Below are 13,520 nucleotides of genomic sequence, written 5' to 3'. Positions count from 1 at the left end.
CATTTCGTTTTACCCCATTATAATACAGAACCAAAGAGTTATCGAGTCTTTGACTTAATGGGAAATAGGGAACTACATAAGTATATGTATTTGTATCAACACAAAAAGTTGCGAGAGATGATATCTCAATAAATTGGTGAGATACATTCTGTTATAAATAATAAATTTTAGAGCTAGTGATTAAGGTTCAAAATGAAAATTCCCGATTCGAATTCCAAGAATTTCCGAGTATAAACACAAAAAGTTGCGAGAGACGATATCTCAATAAGTTTTATTCAAGTTAAGCAAAAAAACTAGAGAAACAGATAGAATTATATAAATCCTGAAGCAAGAGTTCTTAAAACTTAGAAAGATCCTTTCCTGAATATATAACATGCAACTAAACATCAAGAAAATCATGCTTACCTTAATTACAATGCTAAAATTAAGAGAAATCGACTTAAAGCTCTCGCCGTACATTAGATTTTACCATCTTTGTGAATCAAAGCTCCTTTTTGTTGAAGTTTTGGACTCCCAAAACGCGTGGAGGGACCTCTTGATCGAACCTAGCTTCTCAGGGTCATGTTCTCTTTGCCTAGGCACACTGTGGGACCTAGACCTGGCTCGAGACGACTGTGTGTTAGCCATATAGCTAGGACTTGCAAAAGTTGCATAACCATTAAGGTAGCTTCTTGAGCATTCGTCTCTTGAAGGCGTCTTAGGGCTTCTTCTCATGCTCCCGGTTCTGGATGATGCTGGTGGCGAACTACTCTCAATAATCCGATTGGATCCAAATGAGACGACATTATTATCCTCAGTGAATCCGCCGACTTTTGGGGAGTACCTTGCTAGGTAATCTGATGCTGCAAAGCTGTGATCATAGTAGTCTTTGGCCGAAATGTGTCGCAAGGGTTGGATGTTACTCGGGGTCCTTGATCGCGACTTTGAATTAGGTTTCCAACTGTCAACTTCCAGGATTTTGTCATTCTTTTCGTCATCAGTGTGAGGAGTTTTCGTCAAATTGGAGTCGTTGATTGAAGATCCAACTTCCACCCAATTATCTAGCCAATTTGGAGCTGAAACCGCATTTTCGCTGCACTTGGAGTCTTTAATGCTTGAATTTGAGCTAGATCTCTACACAGATGATCAAAATAAGCATATATAATTATTTGGGAAGTCCTCGCGCTTAAGACGGTCTCCTACAAGACTCCTAAGTCATCCCCCTTATACTAAAAGAATAAGAGTTCTCAAAAATTTTCCCGCCTAAATGAATTTGACTATAATTGGGCTTTTATTACATCATATCTGTAATTGGGCTTTGATTATAGCATATATGTTATTGGGCTTTCATCTGGATTATACTGAACTTTTGCTTTTCCACCGATTAATACAAAATATTAATAACAATAAATTTACAATTAAATTTCAAATTAAGTTAAATATCAGTTTTATTATTATTTTCTTTAATGTTTCTATTTAAAATACCGCGCATTCGCGCGAGATCTATACTAGTTGCAAAATAAAATGTTACTGAAGTGAAGTACCTTCAAAACAGGGGATTCCTCTAATTTTTCACTGCTAGCAGAGATTTCGTAACTTCCTGGATTTGCATTCCCCTGTGACTGAAAATGTAGTTCAAATTGTTTATAAAACGATTTCATAACATCGATGATTTTCACAAACGCTTCTTACAGAAGTAATGAAAAGCACAGATGAAATCATGAAAGGGTATCTTACAGAATTTGAGGATTCTATGCTTAGAATCCTATTAGAACGAGCACGAGCCTGAACTCGAACCATTGCTTGTAAGCGCCTTAGCATTTCCGCACTTTGCTTTCTGACAAAGTGACCCCTAACAAGTGCTTGAAGTTTAACCAAACCTCTTAGCGCCTTGAGTGCTTTTCTAGCCTGATAATGCCGAAACTCATTTAGTTAGACTAGTACTCACAAACAGTACTATAATTTAAAGAAAATATTCCTTAAGTGTTCGTCTTACAATCTGAGACCGTTTCTTACAAGTTTTTGTAAATCTACTGTCGGGAATTTGAAAACTAAAGTACTGTAATACTCGTCTGTTGTTTAAGATCGGGGTACATATAAATCGCGTGTTCAAATCTCACTGTCTCTTATATTTTCACATTTCTGCTCTCTTTTTTACATTGTTGGTGGTAAAGTGGGACTCAAAGTACTAACTAGAGTCTACAACAGTAACAAAGAAAGAAAGAAACAAAGAAACGTGGAGTTATTATCAACACTTCTGAGGCACATTTATGAGCAAATGATGTGTGGAAAAGAGCAGAGAAAAGGGTAATGTTATGTACTGCCAATAAAACCATTTTAAAGCGAAAGTGACAGAGAAATACAATTTGCATTGCAACTTTGTGAACTTTGCAAGAGCTAAAATGGCATAACAAAAGACTCATATGGACCACAACTGACAATTGAATAGTGATGTTGCTACTTGTTACCATTTTGTGTTATGCTAGTGTTTCTAAGGTATAGCATCACTGTGATGAGCGTATCTTACTCAAATTGACATCGAAACGTCGTGGCTCAATCTGATAACACTCATATTTTCATCATATTAAAGACGCCCATAGCTACCGGCCTACCGCCCATCGGTGTAAGACTGTAAGAAGGTGAATTCTAGAGCTCATTGTCATGAACTGACAATATTTTCACCAGAGAACTAAAATAAAGATTATGGCGCGGGTGCTCTCACGAAGACGTAAACGGCTGGCCAAAGAGTTTGCTCCATTCCCATAGGCAGGAATCGAATCCCTGATCTCATGGAGTCATAGTTAAGGGATGAGGTGAGCAACCACCACACCAAACCCATTTGGTTACTAAAATAAAGATTGTGGCTTTCTAGGTTAACACCACCACAACAGCAGTTTGACGCATATGTCAGCTAGCTTAAATTGGTAGGGTCATTATAAGAAGTGTACATGACCTAGCGATGAAATCCAAAATTGTCCTTGTGGCTCTCTTCACACAAAAATAAAGATAAAAACATTAATGTATCGTTTCCAACAGTACATTATCGAGCGTGAAAAGATTGTACGGACTAATTAAAGACGTCGAATAACAAGCTTTAAACTAGAAACTGAACCTAAACTCAAAAAGTGAATTTTTTTCATAAAACGGCTGAATCTGACACTTGGACACACATGACACACCAGTGTCGTTACTTTTAACCGAGTCCGAGCAACATAGACTGAACCATAAGCTTTAGCTTAACCATAATAAGAACAATGGGTCAATTTAGAAATTAATGGCTAGAGCATTTAAAACACAAAATTAAATTCTCACCCAAAAACAGAATTATAAAAGCAAAAGCTAGTTTCCAAGACTAGAAGCTAAAAAATTAAATAATGCCTAGTAAAAGCTAATAATAGCAATAATTTCTGAAATTAATTATGAATAGATTACTAATTGAGGAAGAGCTGACTATCTCATCCACAGAAAAACCCAGATCGGTCCCATAAATTCTAACCCTAAAAAGCTTGTATTTATCCTATCAAAGTCTTGGTTGGTAGTATGGGTTTTTCAGTGAAAATGGCCTGTCATACCTTTGTTGCATCTTGTGTAAATGACTATTTTACCCCCTCCCTAGACAAAATGGATTGTTTTTATCTTCTTTCAAAGCATCTTCACGTGTTAACACTATTACTATGATACAAAGAAAAATCTCACACCAAGGTCAAACTCCTTTGACTAGATCAGCAAAATATTTATTAATAACACGAAAACTTGTGGAAGGCGGTTTAGGTAAATACGAGTATTATTGTAAAACTGTTTGTTGTTTCATGTAAATACTATAATCAAAAGTAGTAATTAGTAAGAAACAAATGACGGTTTTAATATAAGGTACTTGTATATTATAAGACGGTTTTACATAAGACGTTCTGGCCTTCTGGGTGGATGGATTATTTATGTTGTTTAAGACAATACAAATGAACTAAGCTAAGTATTGTAATTTTGACAGTCAGATGACAACTATTCATACAATTTCTTGATAACAGAAAGCTGAACAAAAGTGCTAATAAAGAGAAGTAAAGTACTCATGTTAAAGAATCAAAGTCTGATAATCCTTGACATTACTATTATATTCTCTATAGTACTACTTACAATCTTCTCCAAGATTGAGTGGGCTAACCAGGTTTCATCGTAAAACCAATTGTAAATAGACGTAATACTGAAATTACATCTATTTTCAATTGGTTTTACGATGAAACCTGGTTGGCCTAAGGGCGTAAGCCGACATTTCATCTCAATGCCGTTCGACATCATATTGATGATCAATCTACTATTGAATGAATGAAGTAAAATCAAACTACATGATATGATTCAAATAAAAAAATAGTTGTAAGGAAATGTAAATGAGAGAGGTCCACCAAAGCATGCCTTGTGTAGAAGGGAAGCAGGGAACCAATTCTTTCTGAAACTAAAAGCAATAAGCCCCACAAATAATTTGATCCTCATTAAAAACTTTTATTCCTATTATTAGGATTTGAGAATCACTTATCCTTCACATTCAAGACATAAGACAACAAAATATGAGTATTTACTTTTTTATTCGACTATAACTCGTAAGGTACTCTCTGCATATCCGTGTCTGATACTCAACACTTGGACAAGGGATATTTTCATAAAAATAGCTGAGTTCGACATTTAGACACACCCATGTCAGATACTTTGAAACGAGTCTAATTAACATATGGTTATTACAAAATACTTTTTATTAGGAAGGAAATTGACAAATTAAGATTGGTGTATCATATGAATATATGATGCATGCATGGAAGGAAGATTTGACATGCTCTGATGTATGTTTTGGGTAAAAGGAAAGAAAGTAAAAGAGAGATTATTTGTCATTTAATGAGTAAATTTTCTTGGAACTCAACAAACAAAGTTACTCAAAATTCCATGATATATATACGGAGTACAAATTACAAGTGTTCAAATTCATGCACATATTATTTAGCAAATCTAGTGATTTACCTCAAAATTTGTCAATCACACATTCATTCATTCCACCGACTACTATGAAATTCGTACAAAAAAAAATATTTAAACTTTAGTTAAAAAAATTACACAAATTCTTGAATAAGACGGTCTTACACCGTAAAATGATCCGCTTTTATAAAAAGTTTGTTCATTTAGTGCTAATAAATCAGTTATGTTTTTATAGTATAATGAGACTGTTTCACAGTGTAAGATCGTCTCACAGTGTAAGATCGTCTCACACAAGAATTACTGAAGAGATTAATTTGGAGCCTTCTTTAATGAATCTTCCTATGAAATCATCAAACACAAGTCAAAGTTAAACCAATTTATTTATATAAACAAATCAGTAAAAAAGAGTGGACTTTGATAAAACCAATAACAATACGTGTGATCAGAGTAAAAAATTTCAACTTCAAAGAAAACTCTGTTTTTAAGGTAACACGTTTTCATGTATTAAGTTTTAATTTTAACGATTTAAAGAGGTGATTAAATGTGGGCTTCGGCTTGGACGGATTGCTTATCCAGTCGTCCGTACGAATATAAATTTTGGAAAATACATTATCGATAGTCACTTCTAGACGCCAAACATGTAGGTCCTGTAAATTATACGACATTGTACTCTCTAATCTCGGATTAAATACATCATACTCCGTAGTTGGTATTTATTAGTGAATCAATACCCAATTTTGTTCCATAATGTTACTAAACATCTCATACTATAACACGGTCTTACATAATAATTTCTGCTACAGCTACATTAACACGGTCTTACAAATACAAGTATTTAATAGGAAACTTACGATTTCAAACTCTAATTGAAGACAAACAAATTCAGAAACATATAATTTATGCATCACAATCATTTATTTAACTTTAATTAAAATAATACGAGAAAATAAAATAAATAAATGAATAAAACGGCTAAAAAATAAAAATAAAAAAATGGAAAAGAAGGAATGTTCATAAGATGACTAACCAGAAAACCTCGAAAAGCGGACTGAATCTTAACGGCCGCCAAATCATCAATACACCAACGCCTACTAACCGGACTCACATTATTAGTTAAACGAACAACTTCTGCCGCCGCTCTCGCCGCCGCTAATGCAGCCTCTGCCACCGCAGCTGTGGCGGCAGCGACGGCTATTGCGTGTTTGTTAGAATCACTCCCACCCCCCACCCCCACCCCCGCCGTAGAATTCTTGTTCACGACAATTGGCGGCGAAAGCGGTAATGCCGTCTTCGCCGTTGTGTCTGGATGAAGAAATGGCGGGGTGTTTTTTGGGGGAGATAGAGGTGCGAGGGCGGCGGCAGCGGCGAAGGAGATTGTTTAGCCATTTTGATGGCTTGCCCATGACTAGAGGAGGAGGAGTAGTAATAAGAGTGTGTGTTGTTTTTGGTGTATTTTTATTTGATGGGTGAAGGAAGGAATAGTGATGAGAAAGTTTGTTAGTGAATGTGAGAAATATAAGGGGGAAGGGGTTTGTTTCTGTTACTTGGTAGAGGATTTGGAGTGACCCCACATTGTCATGGGTATAATTTAGTCACTAATTTTCGTATAAGACCGTCTTATATACGGAGTATATACTTTGAGTAATAGTTTGGGTATTTGTTATTGCCTTTTCACCTCTAATTGAGTAAAGGTGGAAATAAAAGAAGGTTTCGAGATGTTTTAAGTTAAGAGTGTCTTGCATTTCATTTTATGCTCTTAGTTGAAATAAAATGGTTACGATTTTCATAGATGTGGATCTCTTTTATACGGAGTATAATACTTCGTAATATTGTAAAAGAGTTTTATAAGAGAAAAGCTCTGAGTAAGTACAATAGCTCTGAGTAAGTACAATAGATGACTTCTTAAAATGATTTAACAAAACTAATCTTTAGTTGTGACGAAAAGGTATTTGTGACTTTATAAGTTGTGACATCTCATAATCAACTTCCTTTTATCATTATTTAAATCGATTACAAAATTTTACAAGTAAGAATTTGGGTTTCTCTAATTATCTTGTGAGATTCTTATAAGCATATAAGGCCTTTATAATATTTGTTTAGTTTATTACTCCCTCTCTCCTATTTACTATGATCTTCCACATCAATTTTGGGGTAAAATTTAGTAATATGGTGATATGTGGGTATAATGAAAGTACGAGAGAATGCGGGATCACAAATTACTATAACCGCAAATAAAAGAAAAATAAGGAAAGTAGAAGATCTTAGTGAATTGACGTTTTAAGAATTGTGGAAAATGTTAGAAAATAGGAGAGAGTAATTAACTAACATGATAATTATTCAAAGGGGTTATACACAGTGATTTTCTGGAATATTTACTAAAAAAAAATTGATTTTAAAACATGCTAAACCATTTTATATCACAAATTCTTATTCAACACATCACTATCCATCTTAAACTTATGAGAGGTCAAGCATTATAGATGAAACAAAGAATAATGCATTGGGATAACAAACAAAATTGTTATATCACTCCCCTGTTTTACGAGCAAAGATCTTCACCATTTCCTTCTCTCCATTTCTTGTTCATTTCCTCTCACATTACAATATAATATTACACCTCTTTTTCTATTGCATTTTTTCTCTATTTATCGATTGAAAACATGGAGCGTTAGATCGTCGTGAGATAAAATCTTGACCCTTGATAGGAAATGGACCCTCCATTTCTTTTAGGAAATGGAAAGAATCCTAATTATTATTTTACTTGTTACACCCCCTATTTTTTCATTTTTTCCTAGTTTACCTTTGAACATCAAATTAAATTTAACAAAATTAATTATCGTTTTATCACACACGCATTTTGGAGACGGTTTTTATGACAACTTATCGTTTTATCGTAATGAAAAAAATGAACTAACGAACTAACTTTGCTTTTACATATTTATAAACGACAATTAATAATAAAAATAATAATAACGATTTAAAATTTGCTATTTTTTGCGATAAAAACTTAAAACGGACAAAAAAATTGGGACAAAAAAAATTCAAGATTAAGAACGAAAAAAACTTAAAACGACCATAACTTTACGCTCGGATATCTATTTTAGATGAATTTTTTTCCCAAATCGCTTATCTCGACGAGACGAATGCTAGGTCGACTTTAGTTGACTGCCTGAAATTACCGTACCTAGTTGGGCTAGTTCACAAATTACAACTGTTAATTATTTTATTCACTAAAAAATGAGTAGCAATACATTAAGTAGTTCCAAGTGTGTTTGAGAAGATAGTAGCACTGTAGTACTATCATAGTTTTGGAACTATCGCTATTCGGCATTTACTATGCCTATAGCTCTTTTTTAAATCAACCGAAACTAGCTACCTTCATCTCCTTGTATGACACACTACATGTAAAAACAGCTCACCCTGTCAAAATATATAGAATTCTCGTATCAGTTATTCTTGTTTGTGACGATTATTCATACTGGTTGTCCGATGTCATAAGCTTGTGACACGTCACAAGTGAGAATTTGTGTAGTCATATATGTTAAGGTTTACAAATAGGCTTGGCTGACACTCATGATGATTGGAAAACGTTTTCTTTATAAAATAAAACCAAATACGAAGTAAAATTGGTGAAGATCAATTTCATTCTGTTTTTCAATATGCGACACTCACATTTCGACAGGTGCAGTGGTTAAAAGTTAAAACTTTCTTCACAAAATAGTCTACCGTCTAGTCCGTTTTAATGAGTTACTCCCATCAACTATTATTATTGCTTCATAAAAAAAAAAAAAAAAAAAAAAAAAAAAAAAAAAAACGGGTACATTTCACCTGGAGTATGTGTAGACAAAAAAAAAAAATTTGGACCACCCTTGAACAGGTTAGCAATGATTTTACTATGTCTTTTGGTATCCGAATTCCACTTGGTTACGAACACTGTTGTGTCTCATTCAACAGGTTAGCAATGGTATTATATGTCTTCTGGTATCCGCTTTCCACTTGGTTACCAACACTGTTGTGTCGCATCACAGGTTATCATGGAGTACTTGGACCATAAAGTTTAGCAGAGGATTGATTAACGAGATTTAATTGAGTGGAGTTTTTGTGACGTTCACTGTGAATGTTAATTCTGCATCATATAATGAATCGAGCTGAAAATACCAGTCATGGTTAACACCAGTAAGGGCAGCACAACATTCCTGACTCGGGTTAGTGTCTGATGCACCAGGCACCACATATGGAGCGCAGACATTCAAGTTTCCGAGTTAACTGGCACAACCGCCGCTCTGAGCTAATGCAACCCAAAATATTGGTTTTCTGGTCATTTCCTTACTTCATATAATCATCAATTTCATTCCGTTTTCTAACGAGTGGCACTCACATTCGACAGTTTTAGTGGTTAAAACGTTCGTCACAAAATAGATTACAGTTCTAATGAATTACTCATCCCATCAACTATTATCGCTTCATAAAATGAACAAAATAAACAACGGGTACATTTCACCTGGCGACTGGCGTATGTCTAAGACATGAAAAAATAATTTGGACCACCCTACACCAGGTTTTGTTTCATTGTCAATTACGAGTTAGAAATGGTTTTACTATGTCTCCTGGTACCCGATTTCCATTTGGTTACGAACACTGTTCCGTCGCATCACAGGTTATCCTTGAGTACTTGGAAGTTGGACCATAAATTTTAGCCACGGATTAACGAGATTTAATTGAGTGGAGTTTAAGGCGTTCATTGTAAATGTAAATTCTGCACCATATGATGAATCCAGCTGAAAGTCGATAGCCTGAAAATCGAGGCTAATAACTTGTCACTAAAACAATGAAAAATTGATAATAGTAATTAAACAGCAAGTGACTACAAAAACTGGCCACTTATTTTGGAAAACACTAGTACTAGTTAGAACAGAGAATGCTAACAAGAGTTTGCGAGTTCGATACTCGCATTCATTTATATTGTATTGCCCTTGTACTCATTCGACACACATGAGTAAATACCGAGTAAAAGAGAGCTACGCCTTACTAGAACATGATCATTACGAATGGAGAAGCGTCATTGTTTATTAAGAGTCTAGAATTACACTCGATAAGTTCTCTCTTCCATCTCTCACTCTCATTTCCTTCGACCTCCAGTTAACTCAAACCTGGAAATGTCGAGGGCCATCTAAAATGACAAAGAAACTATTCCGTACAAAAGAAAAGAAAAAAAAGCCTGGAAGATTTTGAAATGTTTATTCTTGGTCCGCACTTCTTCCAACTCAGTTGCCTGTTAAGAAAAAACAAAAAAAAGAGCATCAGCCTATCTGTATAACTGAAATCAGGGTGCGCGAGAAGCTAGAGAATGTACATTTAAAAAAAAAAAAAGTAATTTTACTTCTATGTAATTTTTGTACTAACTTTTACCAACAAAAATGAAACTAAAATATGAAAACGGTTATAATAAAAGACCTGAGAATATATTTGCAGTCGAAAAGTCAAGATAAAAGCATGTCTTTTTAGTCAAGATTGACAAGTTATAAGCTATACGAGTATTCGGAATATATAAGTAAATGAATGATGTCAAAAAAAAAAAAAAAAAAAAAATACTCTATATTGTGAAAAAGTCATTCAAAACTAACAATCCGAAGATAATATAAATAAAATAAAATAAAAGGAGCAATAGTGATGAATAAAATTAGGATGAGATTAAATTGTTGTGTTAAATACCACAGTTGAGGGCAGCAAGGTTGCAAGAAGAAGGAAGTTGACTAGCAACCCTAAGGGTGTTACACATGCAGTCATGGTTAACACCACTAAGGGCGGCACAACATTCCTGACTCGGGTTAGTGTTGACCGCACCAGGCACCACATATGGAGCACAGACATTCAAGTTTCCAAGTTGAGAGGCACAACCGCCTGCCTGGGCCTCAGACCCCTTGAGTTGCACCAGAATAGCTAATGCAACCAAAAATATTGCCCATGTTGCCTTACAGAAAGTTGCAGACTTCATGTTGTTTGCCATTGCTAAAAGTTTTACTTAGTTCTTTGTTAATTATATTTGATATGAATTAATTTGTGACGGTTAGTTCATCAACTATTTATACAGAAGATTTAAGCGAGGATGTACTATGTAGGATGAGGCTTTCTGCATGAACCAACTAAGTTGGTCATCAAGATTGTACTCCGTATCAGATGAACTGAAAGGTGTAGAATGCTGAATGCATTTCTGTACCTTCTTTCTTGATATCAGTTCAATTGTGTGAACCGATTACAACGTGAAATTCGTCACTCTCTAAATTGAAATAACTTTTGCCCCTTTTTTCTGGCCTCGGGATAATTTCTCTTCAAAAAAAGAATAACTGAATTATGCCGTTGGTTCTTAAAGATTAAATCCAATGTTCAGGTCCTTGAGCTAGACAAAGTGAAAAGTCAGGATATAAGTCCTCGTTATGTCGATAACTCAGTTAACGGGCTTTCTTAATGTATGATGAGAGTAGGAGTCTTAACCATATGGGAATTAAATAGAGTAGTTCACTGTGATAGCAATCACAGTGATTAAAAATCTAGGTCGACCCATGATTCTGGAATCTGGCTAAAAGTGAACCGCTAAACTCAACCCAATCTAACTACTGGCACATAAAAGGCAACGAACAGTATGACGGCCCAAATAAAGTGGCAGTGGCCTCTTCATTGAAGATATGAGGGAGGAAAATGGACTCTGTTTCTTTTTGTTTTGTGAGGAAAGAGGAGAGCCGGTGAAAAAGGAGGGAAAATTGAACGGAATAATTTTTTTTTTAACCTTTTTACTACATCAACAAAAAAATCATATCAAAGGTTTAAAATTCTTCTCTATATATAATCTTACATATCGGTATTATTTAGAATTAACTTTTAACAAAGAGAACAATGTGTGAAAACTCATTAATGAAGGGTTGTTACTTTGTTTAAATTCATAAATTGATTTGAGTTAAGCTCAGCAGGGACAGGAACGGAGTGACGAGAATTGATCAGAGAGAGTGGGATGAAGAGATGAAAAAGATCATAAATGAGATGATCTAACTCTCTAAGTCTAATGCCACATTCTCAAGCAGTAAGCCAAAAATAAAAGAAAGGGAGAGGTTGGTAAGAAGTACCAAGCAATAATATGACATCTTCATGTCCATCTTTCGTATTCATGCAAGAACCTTGCAACTTTCACTTTCCGTTTCACTCTTTGGTTTCTGCAAATGCAGAAACACGAAAAAAATAAGTTAAGGCTGGAATTATATAAGAACAAGAATAATCTTTGATTCCTTTTCTGAAAAATAGAAATGGATATTTTTTGGATAAAAAGACTATTCCAATTATGATACTCATAAGAAAGTCGTAACAAATGCAAAGACTTCTAGATGATCTTTTATCTGGTACTGAAGTGTTTGAACCAAGATTTCTAGACACGCGGGGTAAGGTAGTAATATATCTAACACATAATTTAAATGTCAAAATTTGTTCTTTAAAAAAGGAAATATTGAATGAATTGATTGCAAATTATGAGATTTGACTATTTTTTGTCGGTGAACATGAGTTATATGATATGATAAAAAAAAATCTATTTTGCTTTTAAAAAATGGACAGGTTTTCTCTCCAAGTGCCAATCCTAAAACAGTCCTAGAACCTCCCTCATCCTGACCCTAATTGCCTTTTCATCCCAGAACCTCCCTCATCCTGACCCTAATCTGAATTTGTGAAGTGCCCTGAGTTTGGCTTCACTTTTCCTCTCCAAGCTTTAACCACAAAACCTCCTTTGAATCTTCCACACCCTATCTAATTTTATGAGAAGCTCCAAGTTCGGGCAATTTCAGGTCACAAATCAAGAGTTTCGAGTTCATTACCATGAAAAAGCGACACTTTTCTGAGACACTTTTCTAAGTCGGGGAACTTTTTAACAGGTCTATCTGAAACATTAAGAAAGCATCAAATAAGTGGAGCTTAGGCAAACTTCTATTTCTACCGGTGGTATGTACAACTGATAATACTTGATGAGTTCTTTTTTAAACTCACCGAATTCCTTGTTAAACATGTTCAGCTCCGCATTGAACTTGTTCAGTTTGAACTCTGATATACATCATTAACCATATTCTTTTTTCTGAGAACCATTTTGAGCTATCTTATAGTATCAATAAGAGACAACTCAAAAAAAAAAAAAACGCACACATTTCTTTTTTTATCTTACTGAGTTATATAAAAAACTCACTGAGTTTGTCTTACATTAACAAATACCCTCTCATTCGTTTCTGCACATTGTACCTAAAATTGGTGCTATAATCCTGATAGTGCCTATTCACATATTTCTTGTCCTATGTGAAGACTAACTTTTGAAGCTTAGCTATTAAAGAACAATATGCGCGAATCACAATAAGAGAATTATATCTGATATTGTGGTGCCTAAGCTTGGGAGGACAAAACCACCATTCAAACAGTTTATCTGTATAGTAGTGCAAATGCGTGAATCACGTGATTAAGCCAACAGGACACATAACAGGCAGTTAGAGATCTCAAGCTATGTTCTCAAGCAATAGGGCAAAACAGGGAAAAATAGGAAGGTTGGTAAATATTAC

General features: G+C 34.7%; 2 protein-coding genes across 2 annotated transcripts; both read right to left on the bottom strand.

Annotated features, from left to right (window-relative positions):
* Positions 1 to 294: 294 nt before the first annotated feature.
* Positions 295 to 6,456, bottom strand: LOC141656604 (uncharacterized). Its single transcript, XM_074463555.1, has 4 exons — positions 5,966 to 6,456; positions 1,717 to 1,887; positions 1,524 to 1,601; positions 295 to 1,113 (listed from the first exon to the last, which is right to left on the bottom strand). Exons 2-4 carry the CDS (start codon positions 1,798 to 1,800, stop codon positions 466 to 468), a joined length of 810 nt encoding a protein of 269 aa, XP_074319656.1. The 5' UTR covers positions 1,801 to 1,887; positions 5,966 to 6,456; the 3' UTR covers positions 295 to 465.
* A 3,524-nt stretch (positions 6,457 to 9,980) lies between these two features.
* LOC141656603 (protein MEN-8) lies at positions 9,981 to 11,001 on the bottom strand. Its single transcript, XM_074463554.1, has 2 exons — positions 10,651 to 11,001; positions 9,981 to 10,210 (listed from the first exon to the last, which is right to left on the bottom strand). The coding sequence occupies exons 1-2, from the start codon at positions 10,943 to 10,945 to the stop codon at positions 10,203 to 10,205; spliced, it is 303 nt and encodes a 100-aa protein (XP_074319655.1). The 5' UTR covers positions 10,946 to 11,001; the 3' UTR covers positions 9,981 to 10,202.
* Positions 11,002 to 13,520: the final 2,519 nt, after the last annotated feature.

This window comes from Silene latifolia, chromosome 5, assembly GCF_048544455.1.
Source record: "Silene latifolia isolate original U9 population chromosome 5, ASM4854445v1, whole genome shotgun sequence".
Taxonomy (NCBI): Eukaryota; Viridiplantae; Streptophyta; class Magnoliopsida; order Caryophyllales; family Caryophyllaceae; genus Silene; species Silene latifolia.
The sequence above is the reverse complement of the archived record's forward strand: the minus strand, read 5'-3'. Positions and strand labels throughout refer to the sequence as shown.

What these genes read in the sequence shown, in the direction of transcription:
- LOC141656603 (XM_074463554.1), bottom strand. Translation starts at nt 10,945, where the DNA reads ATGGCAAACAACATGAAGTCTGCAACTTTCTGTAAGGCAACATGGGCA.
- LOC141656604 (XM_074463555.1), bottom strand. Translation starts at nt 1,800, where the DNA reads ATGCTAAGGCGCTTACAAGCAATGGTTCGAGTTCAGGCTCGTGCTCGT. An exon ending in GCATAGAATCCTCAAATTCT is followed by an intron (nt 1,602 to 1,716) that starts GTAAGATACCCT and finishes CTACATTTTCAG; the next exon opens with TCACAGGGGAATGCAAATCC. An exon ending in AGGAATCCCCTGTTTTGAAG is followed by an intron (nt 1,114 to 1,523) that starts GTACTTCACTTC and finishes TCATCTGTGTAG; the next exon opens with AGATCTAGCTCAAATTCAAG.